The sequence below is a fragment of the Cebus imitator genome, unplaced genomic scaffold (assembly GCF_001604975.1).
Source record: "Cebus imitator isolate Cc_AM_T3 unplaced genomic scaffold, Cebus_imitator-1.0 Scaffold449, whole genome shotgun sequence".
NCBI lineage: Eukaryota > Metazoa > Chordata > Mammalia > Primates > Cebidae > Cebus > Cebus imitator.
This window is the reverse complement of record NW_016107764.1, coordinates 2,605,450-2,629,966: the sequence shown is the minus strand read 5'-3', so window position 1 is coordinate 2,629,966 and position 24,517 is coordinate 2,605,450. Positions and strand designations below refer to the sequence as shown.

The 24,517-nt window shown below is 63.4% G+C and overlaps 1 protein-coding gene across 29 annotated transcripts in view; it reads left to right on the top strand.

The window, feature by feature from the left end:
* Positions 1–16,758, top strand: part of PLEC (plectin) — a 60,616-nt gene extending 43,858 nt beyond the window's left edge. For 17 of the 29 annotated variants that reach the window (XM_017511595.2, XM_017511608.2, XM_017511606.2 and 14 more), the window contains 16 exons: positions 170–274; positions 399–494; positions 753–878; positions 1,628–1,780; positions 1,865–2,019; positions 2,107–2,233; positions 2,321–2,504; positions 2,578–2,735; positions 2,851–3,029; positions 3,888–4,026; positions 4,112–4,468; positions 4,549–4,632; positions 4,800–4,904; positions 4,995–5,093; positions 5,982–9,362; positions 9,471–16,758. In XM_017511595.2, coding sequence (XP_017367084.1) covers positions 170–274; positions 399–494; positions 753–878; positions 1,628–1,780; positions 1,865–2,019; positions 2,107–2,233; positions 2,321–2,504; positions 2,578–2,735; positions 2,851–3,029; positions 3,888–4,026; positions 4,112–4,468; positions 4,549–4,632; positions 4,800–4,904; positions 4,995–5,093; positions 5,982–9,362; positions 9,471–15,689 — 11,667 coding nt within the window. In that variant the 3' untranslated portion in view covers positions 15,690–16,758. The remainder of the gene's footprint in view (positions 1–169; positions 275–398; positions 495–752; positions 879–1,627; positions 1,781–1,864; positions 2,020–2,106; positions 2,234–2,320; positions 2,505–2,577; positions 2,736–2,850; positions 3,030–3,887; positions 4,027–4,111; positions 4,469–4,548; positions 4,633–4,799; positions 4,905–4,994; positions 5,094–5,981; positions 9,363–9,470) is intronic. The other 12 variants (XM_017511600.2, XM_017511594.2, XM_017511612.1 and 9 more) reach the window with 1 other exon arrangement.
* The last annotated feature ends 7,759 nt before the right edge of the window (positions 16,759–24,517 follow it).

Here is a 24,517-nt window from a genome sequence, read left to right as displayed (position 1 = left end):
CCCCCATGGCAGAGACCAGTGAGGGCGGCTCGGCGCCCACAGACCCTCCCCACCTGTGTCCTGGCCACCCCCATGGCAGAGACCAGCAGAGCCCTGGGTTGAGTTTGCTGGGTGCTTGGCAGAGTCAGGTGTGGCCAGCTGGCCCTGAGACCCTTTGCCCTGGTGCCAGGCCCTGATGCGGGAGCTGGAGCTGAAGGAGAAGAAGATCAAGGAGCTCCAGAGTGCCGGGGACCGGCTGCTGCGGGAGGACCACCCGGCCCGGCCCACGGTGGAGGTGGGCCACGGGGGCCTGCAGTGCTCCCTGGGTAGGGGTGGGGTTGTGGGGGGCCGCGCCGGGCCCCCAGGTGGGACGGGAGACAGGGTATGGTGGGGCCTGACGAGGACCTGGGGTCCTGCAGTCTTTCCAGGCGGCCCTGCAGACGCAGTGGAGCTGGATGCTACAGTTGTGCTGCTGCATCGAGGCGCACCTGAAGGAGAACGCCGCCTACTTTCAGGTGAGAACCAGAGCTTCCCTGCCTTGGAGCTCCTGGACCCCTCGTTAGAAGGGCAGCTCTGACCAGGAGTCCCTTTGTCAGCAGACATTGCCAGCCGCTGCCTGCAGCCCAGCCGGGGCCTGGACAGGGTGCTCCCAGGCCTCTTGGGGGCCTCGCCACTCCTTCCTCAGCGTCCCCCTCTTGGGCCTGCCCTGGGGCATATGTGGGCTGGGGCTCTGGTCCCTGGTAGCCCGGCATGACCCCTTCCCATTGCCCCAGTTCTTCTCAGACGTGCGGGAGGCCGAGGAGCAGTTGCAGAAGCTGCAGGAGACGCTGCGCAGGAAGTACAGCTGTGACCGCTCCGTCACCGTCACTCGGCTGGAGGACCTGCTGCAGGACGCCCAGGTGAGGGACGGGGTGTGTGGGGCTTGTCCAGAGAGGCTGGCCTGGAGTCTGGGCTGCATGGGTACTCTGGAGACCGGGGGAGGGGGGCAACTGGAGGGGCCCGCAGGGGTGGGAGGCACCACGGGGGGTGTGGGGAGCTGAGAGGCAGCCGGCCCGAGCTGGGGCCACCCCCACTTTCACAGCCACAGAGGGAGTAGAAGTCTTAAGTCAGCTGCTGTCACCAGTACGTTTGCTGTAGAAGGGGGCACCAGCAGTTTGGCCTGAGACCTGATGTGGGCAGAGGGGAGCTGGGCTTTGTGCTCTGTGAGCAGGGGTAGGGTCACCCAGGAGAGTGGGTGCACAGTGGGGAGTGACAGGGAAGAGGCACTGGAAGCTGGAGTGGGCTTTGAGGTCAGCAGGGCTGGGCCTGGGAGAGTGCCTGGTCCCCGCAGAGGCGTGGGATGGGATGGGAGGAAGCAGTGACCTTCTGCAGCCTGCAGGGCAGGGACGAGGGGTGAGGACATTGTAGACGTCAGAGTGTAGCTGGCAGGCCGTAGCAGGTGATCTGGGGTAAGAGGAGGGCACCCTGTCTGCGTCGGGGAGCGAGGGCACGTGGGTCTGCCTGGGGTCAAGCTCTGAGGCCTGTCCCACCCATACCTCCTGCCTCCAAGGGCTGCCACTCTGGGAGCATCAGGAGGGCCCCACAGACCTGGTCCCGGGGGCTGGGGGTCCTGGGGCAGGCCCTCTCTGGATGCTACCCTCCCCAACAGGACGAGAAGGAACAACTGAATGAATACAAGGGGCACCTCTCAGGCCTGGCCAAGCGGGCCAAGGCCATCGTGCAGCTGAAGCCCCGCCACCCAGCTTACCCCGTGCGGGGCCGCGTGCCCCTGCTGGCCGTGTGTGACTATAAGCAGGTGGAGGTAAGGGGGACCAGGCTCCACCGGGGTGGGGGTGCCAAGCAGGGCACGGTGTGGCCCTGTCCTCACCGACTCTGCCCATCCCAGGTGACCGTGCACAAGGGTGATGAGTGCCAACTGGTGGGCCCTGCGCAGCCATCCCACTGGAAGGTGCTCAGCAGCTCCGGCAGCGAGGCCGCCGTGCCCTCTGTGTGCTTCCTGGTGCCCCCCCCCAACCAGGAGGCTCAGGAGGCTGTCACCAGGTGGGTGGCGGGGGCTCAGCAGCTGCGGGTGGGCGGTGGGCGGTGGGTGGGGCACGGGCGAAGCTGACTGTGGCCCTCACCCTTCAGGCTGGAGGCCCAGCACCAGGCCCTGGTCGCGCTGTGGCACCAGCTGCATGTGGACATGAAGAGCCTTCTGGCCTGGCAGAGCCTTCGCCGTGACGTGCAGCTCATCCGCTCCTGGTCCCTGGCCACGGTACGCCTGCCCCCGGCCGGGGACTCTCTGGGCGGGAGGAGGGGAGGGGTGTTCTGCAGGGTGCTCAGCCCCACCTGCTTCCCCCAGTTCCGCACCTTGAAGCCAGAGGAGCAGCGCCAAGCCCTGCACAGCCTGGAGCTGCATTACCAGGCCTTCCTGCGGGACAGCCAGGACGCGGGCGGCTTCGGGCCTGAGGACCGGCTGATGGCCGAGCGCGAGTATGGCTCCTGCAGCCACCACTACCAGCAGCTGCTGCAGAGCCTGGAGCAGGGTAGGCGGCGGCAGGGCCGGGTGGCTGGGCTGGCGTGAGGCGGGCAGTGGAGTGACCCGGACGTGTTCCCCAGGCGCACAGGAGGAATCTCGCTGCCAGCGCTGCATCTCGGAGCTCAAAGACATCCGGCTGCAGCTGGAGGCCTGCGAGACACGCACCGTGCACCGCCTGCGGCTGCCGCTGGACAAAGAGCCAGCCCGCGAGTGTGCCCAGCGCATTGCGGAGCAGCAGGCAGGCGCCCCCCCACCCTGCCCCTCCTCCCGACCTCCCCTCCCTCAGCCCTCAAGGGATGCTGTGTGCTCTGCCTGCCCAGTGGTGAGTGCGTTCCCACTCCCTGTCTCTGCAGAAGGCGCAGGCAGAGGTGGAGGGGTTGGGCAAGGGGGTCGCCCAGCTGTCCGCCGAGGCCGAGAAGGTCCTGGCCCTGCCAGAGCCATCGCCTGCGGCCCCCACGCTGCGCTCGGAGCTGGAGCTGACGCTGGGCAAGCTGGAGCAGGTCCGCAGCCTGTCTGCCATCTACCTGGAGAAGTGAGTGCACCTGGCCACAGGCGAGGGGCTGGGGTGCGCGAGGGCTGTGACCTCGAGGGAGAGTGCAGGAAGGGACGAGGGCAGTGAGTTGGGGGCTGATGTGGCCAGAAAGTGGCAGGCCCAGGCCAGGGTGGCGGCCGCAGAGGTGGTGAGAAGAGCTCAGGTCTGGACACGCTTCAACAGTGGCGGCCGGGGCACTTGCTGGTGATCAGATTCGGGTGTGGGGAAGAGAGGAGCGGAGGTGCACGGGGGCTGCTGAGTGCGGTGGCGAGGCTGTGGGTCCACTTTCAGTGGCGGTGGCAAGGCTGGGGATCCACTTTCAGTGGCACAGGAGGAACTCCTCCACCTCCTCTCGCCCGCCCTGTCCTGGCCTGCACTTAAGGGCCTCTACATTCACTTCCAGTGTGTTAGGTCACAGACTTAGTCTCCTCCTGTGTTGCAAATCACATGTCCACCCCCGTCCACCCTTCACAGACACCAATGCCGTGATGGGGCCGTCACTGTCCGCCACATGGTGCTGTTTCCACCCCGGTGTCCCCTTCACCCAGTCTTGGGTGATCCCCTTCACCCAGTCTTGTGATCCAGCCAGTGGGCTCTGCCTGTCTCGGGGCTTTGGGGTCTGCCAATTCTGGGTGGCACACCCCCTCTGCCCTCTTCAGGCTTGAAGCCTGAGGGGACTTGTGGCGCACGGACTCCCAACCTACTTCTCCCTGAAGCCTGTGACCACAGGGCCAGCCGACCCCGGGGCTGGGTCTGGACTTGGCAGGCAGTACCCTGGCTCACTGTGGCTCAGGTTCCATCCCCGTGGGCTGTCTGTCGAGCCCTGTGTCCTGGCCCTGAGCCCTGCTTTCCCGCCAGGCTCAAGACCATCAGCCTGGTGATCCGCAGCACACAGGGGGCGGAGGAGGTGCTCAGGGCCCACGAGGAACAGCTCAAGGAGGCCCAGGCTGTGCCGGCCACCCTCCTGGAGCTCGAGGCCACCAAGGCCTCTCTGAAGGTATCGTTTTGGGGCTTGGGCCTCTGGAGGGTGGAGGTACTGCAGGTCCAGCTGAAGCCACACGTGACCCTCCTGTCCCCAACAGAAGCTGCGGGCCCAGGCCGAGGCGCAGCAGCCCGTGTTCGACGCCCTGCGGGATGAGCTGCGGGGGGCGCAGGAGGTGGGGGAGCGACTGCAGCAGCGGCACGGTGAGCGGGACGTGGAGGTGGACCGCTGGCGGGAGCGGGTCGCCCAGCTGCTTGAGCGCTGGCAGGCCGTGCTGGCCCAGACCGATGTGCGGCAGCGGGAGCTGGAGCAGCTGGGCCGCCAGCTGCGTTACTACCGCGAAAGCGCAGACCCGCTGGGCGCCTGGCTGCAGGACGCCAGGCAGCGGCAGGAGCAGATCCAGGCTGTGCCGCTGGCCGACAGCCGGGCCGTGCGGGAGCAGCTGCGGCAGGAGAAGGTGGGCCTGGGTCAGTGGGGACGGGGATGGGGTGGCCGGGCGTGCCCTGTGGCTGCCGTGCTGACCGCACTGTCTCCCAGGCCCTGCTGGAGGAGATCGAGCGCCATGGCGAGAAGGTCGAGGAGTGTCAGAAGTTTGCGAAACAGTACATCAACGCCATCAAGGTGAGGCCCGGCCACGTGCGCCAGGCCCTGAGTCCACGACTACTGCCTGGGTGGCGGGTGTTCCCTGAGCCTGGGCCATGCCACAGAAAGCCCGTGTGAGAGTTTGTGGGCTGGGCAGGGGCCACCAGAGGGCAGAGCTGGTGGCTGACCACGGTGTGTTCCCACAGGACTATGAACTCCAGCTGGTCACATACAAGGCGCAACTTGAGCCGGTGGCCTCCCCGGCCAAGAAGCCCAAGGTCCAGTCCGGGTCGGAGAGTGTCATCCAGGAGGTAGGGTGGGGCTGAGCCTCACTGGGAGAGGGGCTGGCGGGCCTCCGAGTCAACGGCTCTCACAGGGCTGACCCCAACTGTACCCCACAGTACGTGGACCTGCGCACACGCTACAGCGAGCTAACCACACTCACGAGCCAGTACATCAAGTTCATCAGCGAGACTCTGCGGCGCATGGAGGAGGAGGAGGTGCGGCCCTTCGGGTGGGAGCCGGGTGGGGGCCATCTCGCCACCTGTTATACCCCACACGCAGCCAGAAAAGCAGCCTGAGGCCATTTCTCGTGGCCCTCCCCAGTCCCCCTGGGCTGCCAGCACCCCCTGCCCCCAGCTCAGCCTACCCCACTGTGGCCTGCCCCTGGCCTGGCGCGGCTGTGCTGCTCCCACGCAGTGGCTGGCGTCGCCTCTTCTTCCTCATGAGCGTGCCCCCAGCAGCCCAGTGGGCGTCCTGTGTGCTCTGCCTCAGCGTTCTGCGTTGGCCTCTGCGTTCAGCCCTTAGCTGTGGGAAGTCGGGGGTGGTGGGTTGTGGGTCTAGGGAGGGGACTTCCAAGGCACCCACCTGTTGGCTTCTCCTTACCTTCTGCGTGGCCCTGAATCTTCTTCGAGCTGGCTCGGGTCTGCACTGCTGTCTCCACGCTGGCCGCCTTGCCCCACCCTGCCCCACACAGGCTTCCCACCCAGGTCGGGAGAGGGGTTCGGTGATGGGAGCCAGGCCCTCTGGTGTCCTGCAGAGCTCAGGCAGGGCTGCGTGCTGGGTGTGGCTCGCAGGTTCCGAGCCCCGGCTTTGCTCTCTCTTCCCCTGTCCGTCTGTCTGTCTCCATCGCCTGTCTCTGGGAAGCGGGGAGGACGCCTGGGCCTCCTTCCCCAGGCTGGTGAGCACAGTGGAGCTGGCTGCGCTCGCTGCCCGAGTGCCCTGGGCGGGTGCACGCTGTCTCCTCGGCCGGGCTGGGGCCTCTGTCTTCCCTGATCCCTGTTCCGCGCTGTCTGAGTGAACAATGCCGGTGTGTGCCCTATGGGCGCTGGTGCCTGCCCGTGCTCACGCTCTCTCTGCTTCTCTTCTTCTCTCTGCTGTGGCCGCAGAGGCTGGCTGAGCAGCAGCGGGCAGAGGAGCGCGAGCGGCTGGCCGAGGTGGAGGCCGCGCTGGAGAAGCAGCGGCAGCTGGCCGAGGCGCACGCCCAGGCAAAGGCACAGGCGGAGCGGGAGGCGAAGGAGCTGCAGCAGCGCATGCAGGAGGAAGTGGTCCGGCGGGAGGAGGCCGCGGTGGACGCGCAGCAGCAGAAGCGCAGCATCCAGGAAGAGCTGCAGCAGTTGCGGCAGAGCTCGGAGGCGGAGATCCAGGCCAAGGCCCGACAGGCAGAGGCGGCAGAGCGCAGCCGGCTGCGCATCGAGGAGGAGATCCGCGTGGTGCGCCTGCAGCTGGAGGCCACTGAGCGCCAGCGCGGCGGGGCCGAGGGAGAGCTGCAGGCGCTGCGCGAGCGGGCGGAGGAGGCTGAGGCGCAGAAGCGGCAGGCGCAGGAGGAGGCCGAGCGCTTGCGGCGGCAGGTGCAGGACGAGAGCCAGCGGAAGCGGCAGGCGGAGGCGGAGCTGACCCTGCGCGTGAAGGCTGAGGCCGAGGCTGCACGCGAGAAGCAGCGGGCCCTGCAGTCGCTGGAGGAGCTGCGGCTGCAGGCGGAGGAGGCGGAACGGCGGCTGCGGCAGGCCGAGGTGGAGCGGGCGCGGCAGGTGCAGGTGGCCCTGGAGACAGCGCAGCGCAGCGCAGAGGCGGAGCTGCAGAGCAAACGCGCCTCCTTTGCGGAGAAGACGGCACAGCTGGAGCGCTCCCTGCAGGAGGAGCACGTGGCCGTAGCGCAGCTGCGGGAGGAGGCCGAGCGTCGGGCGCAGCAGCAGGCCGAGGCCGAGCGCGCGCGTGAGGAGGCGGAGCGGGAGCTGGAGCGCTGGCAGCTCAAGGCCAATGAGGCCCTCCGGCTGCGGCTGCAGGCGGAGGAGGTGGCGCAGCAGAAGAGCCTGGCACAGGCTGAGGCCGAGAAGCAGAAGGAGGAGGCAGAGCGCGAGGCGCGCCGGCGGGGCAAGGCGGAGGAGCAGGCTGTGCGGCAGCGAGAGCTGGCCGAGCAGGAGCTGGAGAAGCAGCGGCAGCTGGCGGAAGGCACCGCGCAGCAGCGCCTGGCGGCAGAGCAGGAGCTGATCAGGCTGCGGGCGGAGACAGAGCAGGGGGAGCAGCAGCGGCAGCTGCTGGAGGAGGAGCTGACCCGGTTGCAGCGGGAGGCGGCTGCGGCCACGCAGAAACGGCAGGAGCTGGAGGCAGAGCTGGCCAAGGTGCGGGCCGAGATGGAGGTGCTGCTGGCCAGCAAGGCGAGGGCCGAGGAGGAGTCGCGTTCCACCAGCGAGAAGTCCAAGCAGAGGCTGGAGGCCGAGGCCGGCCGGTTCCGCGAGCTGGCGGAGGAGGCTGCCCGCCTGCGCGCCCTGGCGGAAGAAGCCAAGCGGCAGCGGCAGCTGGCCGAGGAAGACGCAGCGCGGCAGCGGGCTGAGGCGGAGCGGGTGCTTGCGGAGAAGCTGGCCGCCATCAGCGAGGCCACGCGGCTTAAGACGGAGGCAGAGATCGCGCTCAAGGAGAAGGAGGCAGAGAACGAGCGGCTGCGGCGGCTGGCGGAGGACGAGGCCTTCCAGCGGCGGCGGCTGGAGGAGCAGGCGGCACAGCACAAGGCCGACATCGAGGAGCGCCTGGCCCAGCTGCGCAAGGCGTCAGAGAGCGAGCTGGAGCGGCAGAAGGGGCTGGTGGAGGACACGCTGCGGCAGCGGCGGCAGGTGGAGGAGGAGATCCTGGCGCTGAAGGCGAGCTTTGAGAAGGCGGCTGCCGGCAAGGCGGAGCTGGAGCTGGAGCTGGGGCGCATCCGCAGCAATGCGGAGGACACGCTGCGCAGCAAGGAGCAGGCAGAGCAGGAGGCTGCCCGGCAGCGGCAGCTGGCGGCGGAGGAGGAGCAGCGGCGCCGTGAGGCCGAGGAGCGCGTGCAGAAGAGCCTGGCGGCGGAGGAGGAGGCAGCGCGGCAGCGGAAGGCAGCGCTGGAGGAAGTCGAGCGGCTGAAAGCCAAGGTGGAGGAGGCGCGGCGCCTGCGGGAGCGCGCGGAGCAGGAGTCCACTCGGCAGCTGCAGCTGGCCCAGGAGGCCGCCCAGAAGCGGCTGCAGGCGGAGGAGAAGGCCCACGCCTTCGCGGTGCAGCAGAAGGAGCAGGAGCTGCAGGAGACGCTGCAGCAGGAGCAGAGCATGCTGGACCGGCTGCGCAGTGAGGCGGAGGCGGCCCGGCGGGCGGCTGAGGAGGCGGAGGAGGCCCGGGTGCAGGCCGAGCGCGAGGCTGCACAGTCCCGGCGGCAGGTGGAGGAGGCCGAGCGGCTGAAGCAGTCCGCAGAGGAGCAGGCGCAGGCCCAGGCTCAGGCACAGGCGGCTGCCGAGAAACTGCGCAAGGAGGCCGAGCAAGAGGCCGCGCGGCGGGCACAGGCGGAGCAGGCGGCCCTGCGGCAGAAGCAGGCAGCAGACGCGGAGATGGAGAAGCATAAGAAGTTCGCCGAGCAGACCTTGCGGCAGAAAGCACAGGTGGAGCAGGAGCTGACGACCCTGCGGCTGCAGCTGGAGGAGACTGACAACCAGAAGAACCTGCTGGACGAGGAGCTGCAGCGGCTGAAGGCAGAGGCCACGGAGGCCGCACGCCAGCGCAGCCAGGTGGAGGAGGAGCTCTTCTCGGTACGCGTCCAGATGGAGGAGCTGAGCAAGCTCAAGGCACGCATCGAGGCCGAGAACCGCGCTCTCATCTTGCGCGACAAGGACAACACGCAGCGCTTCCTGCAGGAGGAGGCCGAGAAGATGAAGCAGGTGGCGGAGGAGGCTGCAAGGCTGAGCGTGGCAGCCCAGGAGGCTGCGCGGCTGCGGCAGCTGGCAGAGGAGGACCTGGCACAGCAGCGGGCCTTGGCAGAGAAGATGCTCAAGGAGAAGATGCAGGCGGTGCAAGAGGCCACGCGACTCAAGGCCGAGGCGGAGCTGCTGCAGCAGCAGAAAGAGCTTGCGCAGGAGCAGGCGCGGCGGCTGCAGGAGGACAAGGAGCAGATGGCGCAGCAGCTGGCGCAGGAGACGCAGGGCTTCCAGCGGACACTGGAGGCGGAGCGGCAACGGCAGCTGGAGATGAGTGCTGAGGCTGAGCGCCTCAAGTTGCGCGTGGCTGAGATGAGCCGGGCCCAGGCCCGCGCGGAGGAGGATGCCCAGCGCTTCCGGAAGCAGGCGGAGGAGATCGGTGAGAAGCTACACCGCACGGAGCTCGCCACACAGGAGAAGGTGACGCTGGTGCAGACACTGGAGATCCAGCGACAGCAGAGCGACCATGACGCCGAGCGCCTGCGGGAGGCCATCGCCGAGCTGGAGCGGGAGAAGGAGAAGCTCCAGCAAGAGGCTAAACTGCTGCAGCTCAAGTCGGAGGAGGTACCGCCCCCTCTCCGTGCGACGGGCGGGTGGGCCCCGGGATCTGCTTCGGTGGGTGGTAGGTGCTCCTGGGCCGGAGGTCCCTGATCACACCCTGTTCTTCCGCAGATGCAGACGGTGCAGCAGGAACAGCTGCTACAGGAGACACAGGCCCTGCAGCAGAGCTTCCTCTCCGAGAAGGACAGCCTTCTGCAGCGGGAGCGCTTCATCGAGCAGGAGAAGGCCAAGCTGGAGCAGCTTTTCCAAGACGAGGTGGCGAAGGCACAGCAGCTGCGTGAGGAGCAGCGGCGGCAGCAGCAGCAGATGGAGCAGGAGCGGCAGCAGCTGGTCGCCAGCATGGAGGAGGCGCTGCGGCGGCAGCGTGAGGCGGAGGAGGGCGTGCGGCGCAAACAGGAGGAGCTGCAGCGGCTGGAGCAACAGCGGCGTCAGCAGGAGGAGCTGCTGGCTGAGGAGAACCAGAGGCTGCGTGAGCAGCTGCAGCGCCTGGAGGAGGAGCATCGGGCCGCCCTGGCGCACTCAGAGGAGGTCACTGTCTCGCAGGCCACTGCCACAAAGACCCTGCCCAATGGCCGGGACGCACTGGATGGGCCTGCGATGGAGGCGGAGCCCGAGCACAGCTTTGATGGCCTGCGGCGGAAGGTGCCAGCACAGAGGCTGCAGGAGGCGGGCATCCTGAGTGCGGAGGAGCTGCAGCGGCTGGCACAGGGCCACACCACGGTGGACGAGCTTGCACGGCGGGAAGACGTGCGTCACTACCTTCAGGGCAGCAGCAGTATCGCGGGGCTGATGCTGAAGCCCACCAATGAGAAGCTGAGCATCTACGCAGCCCTGCAGAGGCAGCTGTTGAGCCCCGGCACGGCCCTCATCCTGCTGGAGGCGCAGGCAGCCTCAGGCTTCCTGCTGGATCCTGTGCAGAACCGGCGGCTGACTGTCAACGAGGCTGTGAAGGAGGGCGTGGTGGGCCCCGAGCTGCACCACAAGCTGCTGTCGGCTGAGCGCGCCGTCACCGGCTACACCGACCCCTACACCGGGCAGCCCATCTCCCTCTTCCAGGCCATGCAGAAGGGCCTCATCGTGCGGGAACACGGCATCCGCCTGCTGGAGGCCCAGATCGCCACGGGCGGCATCATCGACCCCGTGCATAGCCACCGCGTGCCCGTGGACGTGGCCTACCGGCGCGGCTACTTCGACGAGGAGATGAACCGCGTCCTGGCGGACCCCAGCGACGACACCAAGGGCTTCTTCGACCCCAACACGCACGAGAACCTCACGTACCTGCAGCTACTGGAGCGCTGCGTGGAGGACCCCAAGACAGGGCTGCGCCTTCTACCGCTCACGGACAAGGCTGCCAAGGGAGGGGAGCTAGTCTACACTGACTCAGAGGCCCGAGACGTCTTTGAGAAGGCCACCGTCTCCGCGCCGTTTGGCAAGTTCCAGGGCAAGACAGTGACCATCTGGGAGATCATCAACTCAGAATACTTCACGGCAGAGCAGCGGCGGGACCTGCTGCGGCAGTTCCGCACGGGCCGGATCACGGTGGAGAAGATCATCAAGATCATCATCACAGTGGTGGAGGAGCAGGAGCAGAAAGGCCAGCTCTGCTTCGAGGGCCTGCGCAGCCTGGTGCCGGCTGCCGAGCTGCTGGAGAGCAGTGTCATCGACCGTGAGCTCTACTGCCAGCTGCAGCGGGGCGAGCGCTCTGTGCGAGAGGTGGCCGAGGTGGATGCTGTGCGGCAGGCCCTGCGGGGTGCCGGCATCATCGCGGGCGTGTGGCTGGAGGAGGCGGGGCAGAAGCTGAGCATCTATGACGCTCTGAAGAAAGACTTGTTGCCTTCTGACGTGGCTGTGGCCCTGTTGGAGGCCCAGGCGGGCACCGGGCACATCATCGACCCCTCCACCAGCGCCCGGCTGACCGTGGACGAGGCGGTGCGCGCCGGCCTGGTGGGCCCTGAGCTTCATGAGAAGCTGCTGTCAGCCGAGAAGGCTGTGACGGGGTACAGGGACCCCTACACAGGGCAGAGTGTCTCCCTGTTCCAGGCCCTGAAGAAGGGCCTCATTCCCCGGGAGCAGGGCCTGCGCCTGTTGGATGCCCAGCTGTCCACGGGCGGCGTCGTGGACCCCAGCAAGAGTCACCGTGTGCCCCTGGATGTCGCCTGTGCCCGAGGCTGCTTGGACGAGGAGACCAGCAGGGCCCTGTCAGCACCCAGGGCCGACACCAAGGCCTACCGTGACCCCAGCACAGGAGAGCCGGTCACCTACAGCGAGCTCCAGCAGCGGTGCCAGCCTGACCAGCTGACCGGGCTCAGCCTGTTGCCGCTCTCGGAGAAGGCCGCTCGGGCCCGGCAGGAAGAGCTCTACTCGGAGCTGCAGGCCCGCGAGACCTTTGAGAAGACCCCGGTTGAGGTCCCCGTGGGTGGTTTCAAGGGCAGGACGGTGTCAGTGTGGGAGCTCATCAGCTCTGAGTACTTCACGGCGGAGCAGCGGCAGGAGCTGCTGCGTCAGTTCCGCACGGGGAAGGTCACCGTGGAGAAGGTCATCAAGATCCTCATCACTATCGTGGAGGAAGTGGAGACCCAGCGGCAGGAGAGGCTGTCCTTCAGCGGCCTCCGTGCCCCTGTGCCAGCCAGTGAGCTCCTGGCTTCCGGGGTCCTCAGCAGAGCCCAGTTTGAGCAGCTCAAAGATGGCAAGACCACGGTCAAGGACCTCTCGGAGCTGGGCTCCGTGCGGACGCTGCTGCAGGGCAGCGGCTGCCTCGCCGGCATCTACCTGGAGGAAGCCAAGGAGAAGGTGTCCATCTACGAGGCCATGTGCCGGGGCCTGCTGAGACCCAGCACAGCCGCGCTCCTGCTGGAGGCGCAGGCAGCCACTGGCTTCCTGGTGGACCCTGTGCGGAACCAGCGCCTGTACGTCCACGAGGCTGTGAAGGCGGGTGTGGTGGGCCCTGAGCTGCACGAGCAGCTGCTGTCGGCCGAGAAGGCTGTGACCGGCTACAGAGATCCATACTCGGGCAGCACCATCTCCCTCTTCCAGGCCATGCAGAAGGGCCTGGTCCTCCGGCAGCACGGCATCCGCCTGCTGGAGGCCCAGATCGCCACGGGTGGCATCATCGACCCCGTGCACAGCCACCGTGTGCCCGTGGACGTGGCCTACCAGCGTGGCTACTTCGACCAGGAGATGAACCGCATCCTGGCAGACCCCAGCGATGACACCAAGGGCTTCTTCGACCCCAACACGCACGAGAACCTCACGTACTGGCAGCTACTGGAGCGCTGCGTGGAGGACCCCGAGACGGGCCTGCGCCTCCTGCCATTGAAAGGGGCAGAGAAGGCCGAGGTGGTGGAGACCACACGGGTGTACACCGAAGAGGAGACGCGGAGGGCGTTCGAGGAGACGCAGATCGACATTCCTGGCGGTGGCAGCCACGGCGGCTCCACCATGTCCCTGTGGGAGGTGATGCAGTCGGACCTGATCCCCCAGGAGCAGCGCGCCCAGCTGATGGCCGACTTCCAGGCCGGCCGGGTGACCAAGGAGCGTATGATCATCATCATCATCGAGATCATCGAGAAAACAGAGATCATCCGTCAGCAGGGCCTGGCCTCCTACGACTACGTGCGCCGGCGCCTCACGGCCGAGGACCTGTACGAGGCCCGGATCATCTCCCTCGAGACCTACAACCTGCTCCGGGAGGGCACCAGGAGCCTCCGCGAGGTCCTTGAGGCCGAGTCCGCCTGGCGCTACCTCTATGGCACCGGCTGTGTGGCCGGCATCTTCCTGCCCGGCTCCAGGCAGACACTGAGCATCTACCAGGCCCTCAAGAAAGGGCTGCTGAGTGCCGAGGTAGCCCGCCTGCTGCTGGAGGCACAGGCAGCCACAGGCTTCCTGCTGGACCCGGTGAAGGGCGAGCGGCTGACTGTGGATGAGGCCGTGCGGAAGGGCCTGGTGGGGCCTGAGCTGCACGACCGCCTGCTCTCGGCGGAGCGGGCGGTCACCGGCTACCGCGACCCCTACACCGAGCAGACCATCTCGCTCTTCCAGGCCATGAAGAAGGATCTGATCCCTGCCGAGGAGGCTCTGCGGCTGCTGGACGCCCAGCTGGCCACCGGCGGCATCGTGGACCCCCGCCTGGGCTTCCACCTCCCACTGGATGTGGCTTACCAGCGCGGCTACCTCAACACGGACACGCACGACCAACTGTCAGAGCCCAGCGAGGTGCGCAGCTACGTGGACCCGTCCACTGACGAGCGCCTCAGCTACACGCAGCTGCTCAGGCGGTGCCGCCGTGACGACAGTACCGGCCAGCTGCTCCTGCCACTGTCAGATGCCCGCAAGCTGACCTTCCGCGGCCTGCGGAAGCAGATCACCCTGGAGGAGCTGGTGCGCTCGCAGGTCATGGACGAGGCCACGGCGCTGCAGCTGCGGGAGGGCCTGACGTCCATCGAGGAGGTCACCAAGAACCTGCAGAAGTTCCTGGAAGGCACCAGCTGCATCGCTGGCGTCTTCGTGGATGCCACCAAGGAGCGGCTCTCAGTGTACCAGGCCATGAAGAAGGGCATCATCCGCCCGGGCACGGCCTTTGAGCTGCTGGAGGCGCAGGCGGCCACCGGCTACGTCATCGACCCCATCAAGGGACTCAAGCTGACTGTGGAGGAGGCTGTGCGCATGGGCATCGTGGGCCCTGAGTTCAAGGACAAGCTGCTGTCGGCTGAGCGCGCTGTCACCGGCTACAAGGACCCCTACTCTGGGAAGCTCATCTCCCTCTTCCAGGCCATGAAGAAGGGCCTGATCCTGAAGGACCACGGCATCCGCCTGCTGGAGGCCCAGATCGCCACGGGTGGCATCATCGACCCCGAGGAGAGCCACCGGCTGCCCGTGGAGGTGGCCTATAAGCGCGGCCTCTTCGACGAGGAGATGAACGAGATCCTGACCGACCCCTCGGACGACACCAAGGGCTTCTTTGACCCCAACACGGAGGAGAACCTCACCTACCTGCAGCTGATGGAGCGCTGCATCACCGACCCCCAGACGGGCCTGTGCCTCCTGCCGCTGAAGGAGAAGAAGCGGGAGCGGAAGACGTCCTCCAAGTCGTCCGTGCGCAAGCGCCGCGTGGTCATCGTGGACCCCGAGACGGGCAAGGAGATGTCGGTGTACGAGGCCTACCGCAAGGGCCTCATCGACCACCAGACCTACCTGGAGCTGTCGGAGCAGGAGTGCGAGTGGGAGGAGATCACCATCTCCTCCTCGGACGGCGTGGTCAAGTCCATGATCATCGACCGCCGCTCCGGCCGCCAGTACGACATCGACGACGCCATCGCCAAGAACCTCATCGACCGCTCGGCCCTGGACCAGTACCGCGCAGGCACGCTCTCCATCACCGAGTTCGCCGACATGCTCTCGGGCAACGCCAGCGGCTTCCGCTCCCGCTCCTCCTCCGTGGGCTCCTCCTCCTCCTACCCCGTCAGCCCCGCCGTCTCCAGGCCCCAGCTGGCCTCCTGGTCGGACCCCACCGAGGAGACGGGCCCCGTGGCCGGCATCCTGGACACGGAGACGCTGGAGAAGGTGTCCATCACGGAGGCCATGCACCGCAGCCTGGTGGACAACATCACGGGGCAGCGACTGCTGGAGGCGCAGGCCTGCACCGGCGGCATCATCGACCCCAGCACCGGCGAGCGCTTCCCCGTCACTGACGCCGTCAACAAGGGCCTGGTGGACAAGATCATGGTGGACCGCATCAACCTGGCCCAGAAGGCCTTCTGCGGCTTTGAGGACCCGCGCACCAAGAGCAAGATGTCGGCCGCCCAGGCCCTGAAGAAGGGCTGGCTGTACTACGAAGCCGGCCAGCGCTTCCTGGAGGTGCAGTACCTGACCGGCGGCCTGATCGAGCCCGACACGCCGGGCCGGGTGTCCCTGGACGAGGCCCTGCAGCGCGGCACGGTGGACGCCCGCACGGCACAGAAGCTGCGTGACGTGGGCGCCTACTCCAAGTACCTCACCTGCCCCAAGACCAAGCTCAAGATCTCCTACAAGGACGCGCTGGACCGCAGCATGGTGGAGGAGGGCACGGGGCTGCGGCTGCTGGAGGCGGCCGCGCAGTCCAGCAAGGGCTACTACAGCCCGTACAGCGTCAGCGGCTCCGGCTCCACCGCCGGCTCCCGCACCGGCTCCCGCACCGGCTCCCGGGCCGGCTCCCGCCGGGGCAGCTTTGATGCCACGGGCTCCGGCTTCTCCATGACCTTCTCCTCGTCCTCCTACTCCTCCTCGGGCTACGGCCGCCGCTACGCCTCGGGGTCCTCGGCCTCCCTGGGGGGCCCTGAGTCTGCCGTGGCCTGAGCCTGCCCGCACCCACCCGCTCTGCATGCGGCCCAGCTCCCACGGAGTTGCTTGGGTCGTTTTCAACGCTTAAAGGTGTCTTCCTCCCAAGTGGTGCCTAAAGTTTAACCAAAAAGACCAGACTAATATATTAATATATATCTGCTGTCCTGACAGCCTGTATCTTGGGGGACAGGGCTGCCCAGCCCTGCTGGCCACCTCACCCCCTCGGGTCTCCTCACTCCCTTCTACCTGCCACTCACATAGCCAGGTGCCTTGGAGGGTCCCAAAGCTGGGCCCCAGCCCCCCCACTTGTCTTCCCAGAGTAGCCCGCCGGCCAGTCCTGGCTGCATAGGGCAGCTGGGCTCAGTCCCGTCAGAAGAGGGCCCTCAGCCTCGCAGGGCTCGAGCCTGGCTGGCATTTCTGCCCTGGTGTTTCTAGCACTGGCCCACATGGTGGGTCTTCCTGGGGACAGGGGGCCCCAGTCAGCCTCTCTCCCAGTCTACCCAGAGAACCCCCTTCCCCATGGGAAGACGAGGTCCTGCCTGCAGAGCCAGCGGGCCCAGCCCCCACAGCGCTGTCTGATCTCTGCTTTCCGGCTCACCCCCACACTCACTCCTGAGAGCCCGGCCTCCGGCTTCAGCCCTCCAGCCTCTGTTCCCTAGTAAGTGCCTTCCATGTCTGCCTCTCACCCCAGGCCCCAGGGACCCAGACCCAGGGGGAGACGGGCGTTCCAGCTGGTGTGGCTGGGAGCTGCAAGCCTGTCCTCCTGGTGGGCCCAGGGTCCCTCTAGCTTGTGGAGTCCCCACGCTGGGGTGCTGCCTGCCCATCTCTCTCCCAGGGAGCCCCAACCCCTTTTGGGCCCAGGGACTCCGGCCGGCTCTGTGCTGACCCTCCCGTTCCACCCAGCCCTGGCCTCAGCAGCGACCACTCCTGCCTCCACTCTCCGAGCTTTGCATGTTCCACTAACCCCGGGCGGGCGGCAGGTGGAGGTGTCAGGCTGCCGGCGCCTCTGCAAGGGCAGAACACTAACCTGACCGTGGGTGGGGCCTTGCGGGATCCTTCCCCAATAAAAGCAGTTCCAACCTTCCCATGCCTCTTTCTTTGTGTTTTTTTGTTTGTGTGTGTTAGTGTGGTGTTCCATTGCATTCTCAGGGTGGAGTTTTTGTTGTCAGTGTTTGTGGCGCGGGCATGGTTGCATGTTTTTTTGCAACGTTGTCCTTGTGGCAGCAGGAGGGTGGTGGATGGTTCCTTGGGGGAGGTTTTGGTGTGGGTGCGTTTGGGGGGTGCCGGTCTTCTGTTGCTTTTGGGGCTTTGTGCTGGTGCTGCCTGTATGGTTGGTGTGGGGTTGTTGTAGTTCTCTTTGGGGTGTTGATGTCTTTTGGTGTTCGGCGTATTCTGGCATTTTGCCGTGTCATTCACTGGCTCTTTCCCGCTGTTTCTCAGGGCTGGTGCTCGGTTGTCGCTTGTGAGTTGGTTTTTGCTTGCCGGTGAGCTGCGCATGGATGGGTTTGTGGGTGGTTGTTGGAGTCTGGTGTTGTTTTTGTGGGCCCCTTGTCGCTCAGGGTCTGGGGCTTCTTTCTGGCTGGGCCTCTGGCGGCTCTCGGTTTGTGGCAGTTTCTGGGTAGCGTTCGGGGTCGTGGTCAGTGGGGCGTGTGTGTGTGCGTGTTGGGGGGGGTTGCTTTTTCTGGTTTTTCTGATGCTTTTCTCTTTCGTTTTTTCTTTGATGGCTTGTTTTTGTGTGTGGGCTGTGCTGGGGTGTAGTTTTGTTTTTTCCGGTTGCTGCAGGTTTCGGTTGTCCGGGGTTTCAGTTGTTCTCCTTTTTCTGCCTCCCAAGTGTTTGTGATTACAGGCGTGCACCACCACACCTGGCTAATTTTTATATTTTTAGTAGAGATGGGGTTTCACCATTTTGGCCAGGCTGATCTTGAACTCCTGACCTCAAGTGATCCTCCTTGCCTTGGCTCCCAAAGTGCTGGGATTACAGACGTGAGCCGCTGTGCCCAGCCTTTGCTTCTCTTTTCTGCTGACGGGACCCAGGCCCGAGTCCTGGTCCCCTCACTCTTGCTGAGCTCTGCCCTCCCCGCCCCAGCTGGGTGGAGGTTGCTCTGCCCGCTGGTCCACTGAAACAGGAGCGGCTGTGGCCAGGTGGCCCACAGCTGTTGAGCGTGGCAGTGCCTCACTCTCCCAGGTGGCTGTGTTTTAGGGCCTCTGAGCCCTCACCGCTTAGAGTTATAGGGAAAGGGAGCACATGTTCTCGGTGGGTCACTGGGAGCTGCTGAGTGGACGGCCACTCCTGCCTCTACTCCTTGGTCCCCAGACCCATGTGGTCCTCTGTGGGGCCATTGATGCAGGCTGAAGGCCACATCCTGGGGACAGGGCCGCCACAGTCGCAGAGGACTGGTGTCAGGGCGGTGGCAGCAGTGCCTTTGGAGAGGCTCACTGACACTGCGGGCTGCGCGGCCCCGTGCTCCCACATCCCTCTGCACCCCCTTGCCTTGAGCAGCCAGAGGCCCTGGGGGCCGTTACTCAGGAGTCTGTCCCCCAGGGCAGACACGGAGGCACCGTGGGCCGAAAGGTGGGTACAAGCCTGGAGCACCAGCTGTCGCCTTTCCGAGGGGAGGGGGTCTCCAGGGCTGAGTTTACCACGCAGCCTCCTCTGCCCGCCACAGGTGCTCCCACACAGCCTCCATCCACTGTAGGTGCTCCCAGCACAGGAGCTCTGTTAGTCACGGGCCCTGAGTGGCAGAGCTTGGCTCCACAGCCTCACCAGCTGGTCTACCCTTCCTTTTCCTGGGCCCCACTCAAAACTGGAAGCCTCCGTGCCACCTGATAAAGGGATCCATGTCTTGTATCGTTCCATGTCCAGAGCCCAGAGGCCCTCCGGCTGCTGGGCTTTTCCCAGTGGTAGGAAACACAAGTCTCAAAGCTTGTCCTTGACCTGGGACAGGATGTCCTAACATGCCCAGATGTCTGGACTCCTAAAACCATTTTTTTTGAGATGGAGTTTCGCTCTTGTTGCCCAGGCTGGAGTGCAATGGCATGATCTTGGCTCACCACAACCTCCGCCTCCCGGGTTCAAGCGATTCTTCTGCTTCAGCCTCCTGAGTAGCTGGGATTACAGGCATGCGCCACCACACCTGGCTAATTTTGCATTTTTAGTAGAGACAAGGTTTTGCCATGTTGGTCAAGCTGGTCTCAAACTCCCAACCTCAGGTGATCCACCCACCTCGGCCTCCCAAAGTGCTGGGAGTACAGGTGTGAGCCTCCGCACCCAGCCTGACTCCTAAAACCTTTATGACTTGACCAGTCCCTGAATCTTGGCTCAGCCTCTCTCCCACCCTAGAGTACCCGTGTCCTAGCAGGATGTTCAGAGCTCCCGCCACTTCCTGCTCGCCAGGCCTGGTGGGTGCGATGCTGGCCGTAAACAGACCTGCGTGTTTATGCTTTGGATGACTGTCCATGTGTCTGCGAGTCTGTGAGCCGCTGTCCACCCATGTGAGCGGGAGCTGCCTTGACCTCCTCCCGGTGCAGTGGAGAGCCCTTTACCCAGCCAGGAGCCACAGACCACCGTCCGAGGCCGGGAGTCCGCTCCAGGAAGGAAAGCAGACAGCACGGCAGCTGAGCTGGCGCTGCTGGGGGACACTGTGGCTCTGCTGCCGTCCACCATAGTCCACCAAGCTCTTGTAGGGACCTGACTAGAAATCAAGCGGGAAGATGGTGACCATCACCCCTGCACCCTTTAGGCACCTGAGACGTTGCTGACACTGCCATTTTGACCAGGATGTCATATTGCTTTGTTGGGCTGGGGCTAGGGGTCATTTCTAAGGCTTCCATTTGGTCTTTTCTACTCCAATGATTTTTACGCCGTGGGCCAAAGGGCCCACGTGAGGATTTGCCCGCTGTTGAGCATGCCTGTTCCAATCACACATTCCTGGGCTGGGAAGTGATGGGCTGAGGCCTGGGCCAGGACTCCATATACTTCCTGCCCCACACTCCTATCCAGACGGGGAGCCTCTGAGGGTGCCTTGCGTCCCAGGTGTCTGCCTCCGCGCAGATCCTGATCTGGGCACCTGTCCCCAGGGCACAGGTGTCTAGATAAGTAGCTTCGGGTCCCTGGTAGAGGGACGGGGGGGTTGCTGCTGTCCACACTTGGAGTCCTGAGGCCTTTCACAAGGGGACCTGGGCCCTCTTTCATATCGTGGGCTCTGGCTCTGAGAACTGGCTTACGTAAGGGAACAAAGCAGCCGTTGTGTTTTCCACAGGAGCAGTGGGCCTGGACTCACTCACTCATTTTAAAACTCGCCGGTGCTGTGGACTAAGCCAGTGGTCCTCCGAGTATGCCCTTGGGACCACCTGGGAGCTTGTGAGAGGCAGAGCCTCGGCCCTGGCCCAGACCAACAGTCAGAAATTCTGGGCCTGGGGCTCAGCCACCTGTGCTCTAAGGAGACCTCCAGCAGCTGCTGCGCGCCCGCGTGTGAGAACCACGTGCAGGCTGCCCATCTGCGTCTCCTCTCAGGGCGTGGCTCCCCATGAGCCAGCTTCACAGGCCGCCGTGGTCAGGGTCTTCTGACCACTGCCCTGCCCCCAAACTTCCCGCCCACGGCCAGCAAACCTCAACAGGTGGGAGCTCCATAGCTGTACCGCCATGGATGCCGGGCTGACAGCATTGCCAGGCACTTGGTGGCATTCTGATCAACTGCGGCGTCTGTGCCCCGGGACCACGTCTGTGCCCTCTGTCCCAGGCCAGCTCCCGGAGGCGGAGCCAGAGCTGCACATGGTTTCTGGAGAACTCTCAGGAAAGCGGTGCAAGAAGTGGGGAGGGCGAGGAGCCGGCAAAGGGGGCTGGAGCCGTAGCCCCGCCCCATGGGCACCTGAGAGGTGGGCACAGCCCAGAGGTTCCCGCTTATGCGCAGACGTGGGTCTGAGCTGCTGTGGTGTGGCACGTGGTCCTCGGGCATCTCTGAATGAGCAGCTCTCGTCAGCCGAGGGCAGTGTTCTGGAGGACGGCGCAGGTGTGCATCTGCGGCAGCGGGGGAGAGGCACATGGAGCCCCAGGAGGGTCCTGGCGGAGCGGCCAGAGCAGACACCTTCACAGACGCAGTTCCTCAGCAGCAGTGCGGAGGGAGGGGGACACCCTGAAAACGCCTCCCTCGTAAATCCAGGCAAAACTTAAATAGCTTTTCAGGCACATGCCTGTCGTTACCAAAAAGAAAAGGAAAGCCCCAGGGATGACAGGTAAAGGGGGGCCTCAGTGCGGCGGCTGAGCTGACACTTCCCAGGGAATCTGCTGATCGTGGAAACCCTCAGGAACAGGAGGCAGGTCGCAGGCCACGCACACAGAGGCCTCTGTGGCTTCTAGATCCTCAAAGGGCTGCACCCAGTGAGAAGGTGGGTGAATCCAACTATCCAGCCACCGGATTCTGCCCGGGCTGACGGGAAACGTTTTCACTGAGCTTTATAATTACAGGCCATCCCCCTGTAGCGTCTGGAGAACCCCATGTGGAGAAATTACATCACCGTGGCCCCAGGTTGGTTGCTGCCTGGACCTGGCATAAGCCAACATAATCTTTTTTTTTTTTTGAGACAAGAGTTTCATTCCGTCACCAGGCGCCAGGTGGGAGTGCAGTGGCATGATCTTGGCTCACTGCAACTTCTGCCTCCCGGGTTCAGGCAATTCTCCTGCCTCAGCCTCCCGAGTAGCTGGGACTACAGGCGCACATCACCATGCCCAGCTAATTTTTGTATGTTTAGTAGAGATGGGGTTTTACCATTTTGAGCCAACATAACTTTATCTGGAGGTCTTGGCCCCAACCAAGGCTTCCCAGGCTTCAGATAACCCCCCAGGCTTTCCAGCATGACCTCACAGTCAAAGGTTATAAGATGCGTGGAAACACGAATCACGAACGAACAAGGACAGCCCTTGAACCTGACGGATGCAGGATACTGGGATTATTCTGTAAAGAATATAGAGTAAGTATGCCTAGAATGTTTATAACAAAAAATGTATAATGTGAAAAGTAAGATCTTAGCTGAAAACAGCAAGAAGATTTTAAAGAAAGTTGATAGAATTCCTAGAAACGAAACATATACTAATAATATTTAAAACTCAATGGGCTATTAAACAGCAGACTAGTCACGGTTGAAGAGCTGGTGATTTATAGATCTAAAGAGATTACTCAAAATGTGTCCCAGAGATAGGAAATATGAAAGAGAGGTTAAGAATGAGAACAGAAAACATCTACTATCAGTTTAACTGGGGCTCTAGCAGAAGATCCTGGAATAAGGTGAGAACGTTTTGAAGAAATATTGGCTGATAACTGCTCTCCAAATAGGTGAAAAACATGAATCACTTATCCAACAGGCACGGTAAAACCCAGATATGGCAAATAGAACGTCTACATCAAAACACACTGTAGCAACTTTGCAGAAAACCAAAAACCAAAACTGTTTAAAGCAGCTGGAGAGAAAGGACAGATTCCCTTCGAAAGGATAATGGACACAGCGCGGCAGCAAAGGTGGAGGCCTCTTCATGTATGTTCCGTGAGCTGGGAGCGCGGGCTTCTCCCTGGAACTTTTGAAATGAAGACTCTTGAGGCCCACCGCAGACCCACCGTGAAGACAGAAGTGACTCCGTGCTACTTGGGAGGCTGAGGTGAGAGAATCGCTTGAACCTGGGAGGCGGAGGTTGCAGTGAGCCGAGATCGCACCACTGCACTCCGGCCTGGCAACAGAATGAGACTCCGTCTCAGAGAAAAGGGCCAGGCATGGTGGCTCACACCTATAATCCCAGCACTTTCTGAGGCTGAGGCAGGTGGATCACGAGGGCAAGAGTTCAAGACCAGCCTGACCAACATGTTGAGACCCCTCTCTGCTAAAAACACAAAAATTAGCTGGGCCTGGTGGTGCATGCCTGTAATCCAGCTCCTCGGGAGGCTGGGGCAGGACAATCACTTGAACCCAAGAGGCAGAGGTTGCAGTGAGCCGAGATTGCATCACTGCACTCCAGCCTGGGTAACAAGGGAGACTGTCTCAAAAACGAAAAGAAAAACAAAAAACGTTTCCTGCCTTTGTATTTCTCAGGAAGAAGGTAGAGATTTTTATTGACTCTGGACTTTGTCAAATATCCATGTCGAAAATGTGAGAGCAACTATTAAAGAATGGAAAAAAAAAAAAAAAAAGTCCAGGCGTAGTGGCTCACGCCTGTAATCCGAGCACTTTGGAGGCCAAGGCGGGCAGATCACCTGAGGTCGGGAGTTTAAGACCAGCCTGACCAACATGGTGAAACCCCGTCTTTTTTAAAAAAAAAAAAAAAAAAGAATGGAAGCACTGTGTGTCTGTCAGTGGTGTTGGGACAGGAAACAGGGTGACTGAGGAATGCTAACAAAGAAGCCACTCGCCAAGGCGTGGGCAGGGGTGGCAGCGGGAGGGAAGCTGGTCCTGCAGGGTTCTGGACCTGCCAGCACTTGCTACCTCAGGCAGATCCTGGGGAGCGCTGCCCCTCCCTGTTAGGGCAGAACAGGTTTCTCCATTTCCAAGGTGTTTGATCTGCTGTGTATTCACAGGGTTCCAAAAGTCCCCAGGAAACAACTTAATATTGCAAACTTAGTGATCAAAACGCTGACCCCAATCAGGAAACACGTGGGTACCTGGGTGTTCCGGAAGCAGCAGTGAGGCCCCACAGGTGCGCCCCAAAACTGAGGCTGAGCTTGGGAAAGAATTCGAGGGTGAGCCGTGTGTTAGAAACTTCTTATTTTTTGAGACAGGCTCTTGCTGCCGCCCAGGCTGGAGCACAGTGGTGCCATCATAGGCCACTCAGCCTCAACCCCTGGGCTCAAGTGACCCTCCCGTCTCAGTCGCCTGCTACAGACCGCTGGGACTACAGACGTGCGCCACCACACCCAGCTCATTTTTGTATTTTTTTTTTTTTTGTAAAGACAGGGTTTTGCCATGTTGTCCAGGCTGGTCTTGAATGTGTGGGCTCAAGCAATCCGCCCACACTGGCTCCCAAAGTGCTGGGATTCCAGAGGTGAACCCCTGCACCCAGCGTAGACAGCAACTGTGGCAGAAGTTCCTCTGGACAGCCCGCCCGGCAGGCAAACACCTGGAGTCGCAGCGGAGCCAGGGCTGAGGGCATATGCATACCCAGTTTTGTTTTGTTTTTTGAGACAGAGTCTTGCTCTGTCACCCAGGCTGGAGTCTGGTGGTACCATCAGGGCTGACTGCAGCGTTGACTCCAGGGCTGAAGTGATCCTCCCACCTCGGATTCACAAAGTGCGGAGAATACAGGCATGAGCCAGGGCACCCAGCCTGCCCACTTCTGCTTACATGCCAATTAAGGGGCGGTGTATGCAGAAATCTCTAGGATGAGGGTGGTGACTTCCAGGTTGCCCGGTTGTGGCCATGGACAGGGGTGGTACCTTCTGGGTGTGTTGCCATGGCAACAGTGAAATGACTTGGCATACCGGCGGGCGTGTCTTACGGGGAGGTGGCTCCACCCTACACCTGTTTTAGCTAGCCCTCACTTTTGTCCAGTGTGTCCAAACCCTGCCTCCTACCTCAGGACGAAGTTTGCCCCGACTGCTGGGCCCTGGGAGAAGTCGTTCTTCAATGCTGGGAATGCATTGAGCAGGGCCGCAGGCCAGGGGCAGGAGCGGAGCCCCTCCCCGCCAACACCCAGCAGTCTTTGTGTCCTGGGCACAGAGGGCCGGCATGGCGAGGGCAGCCCCCTGGCAGGAGACGGTAGAATTGTGATGGGATTGCCCTGATTTTGCAGGTCAGCTTGGGGAGTGGGGTGGAGATGACTTTCCCTTCATTGGTGTCCTCTGAATTTCTTTCAGCAATGTTTT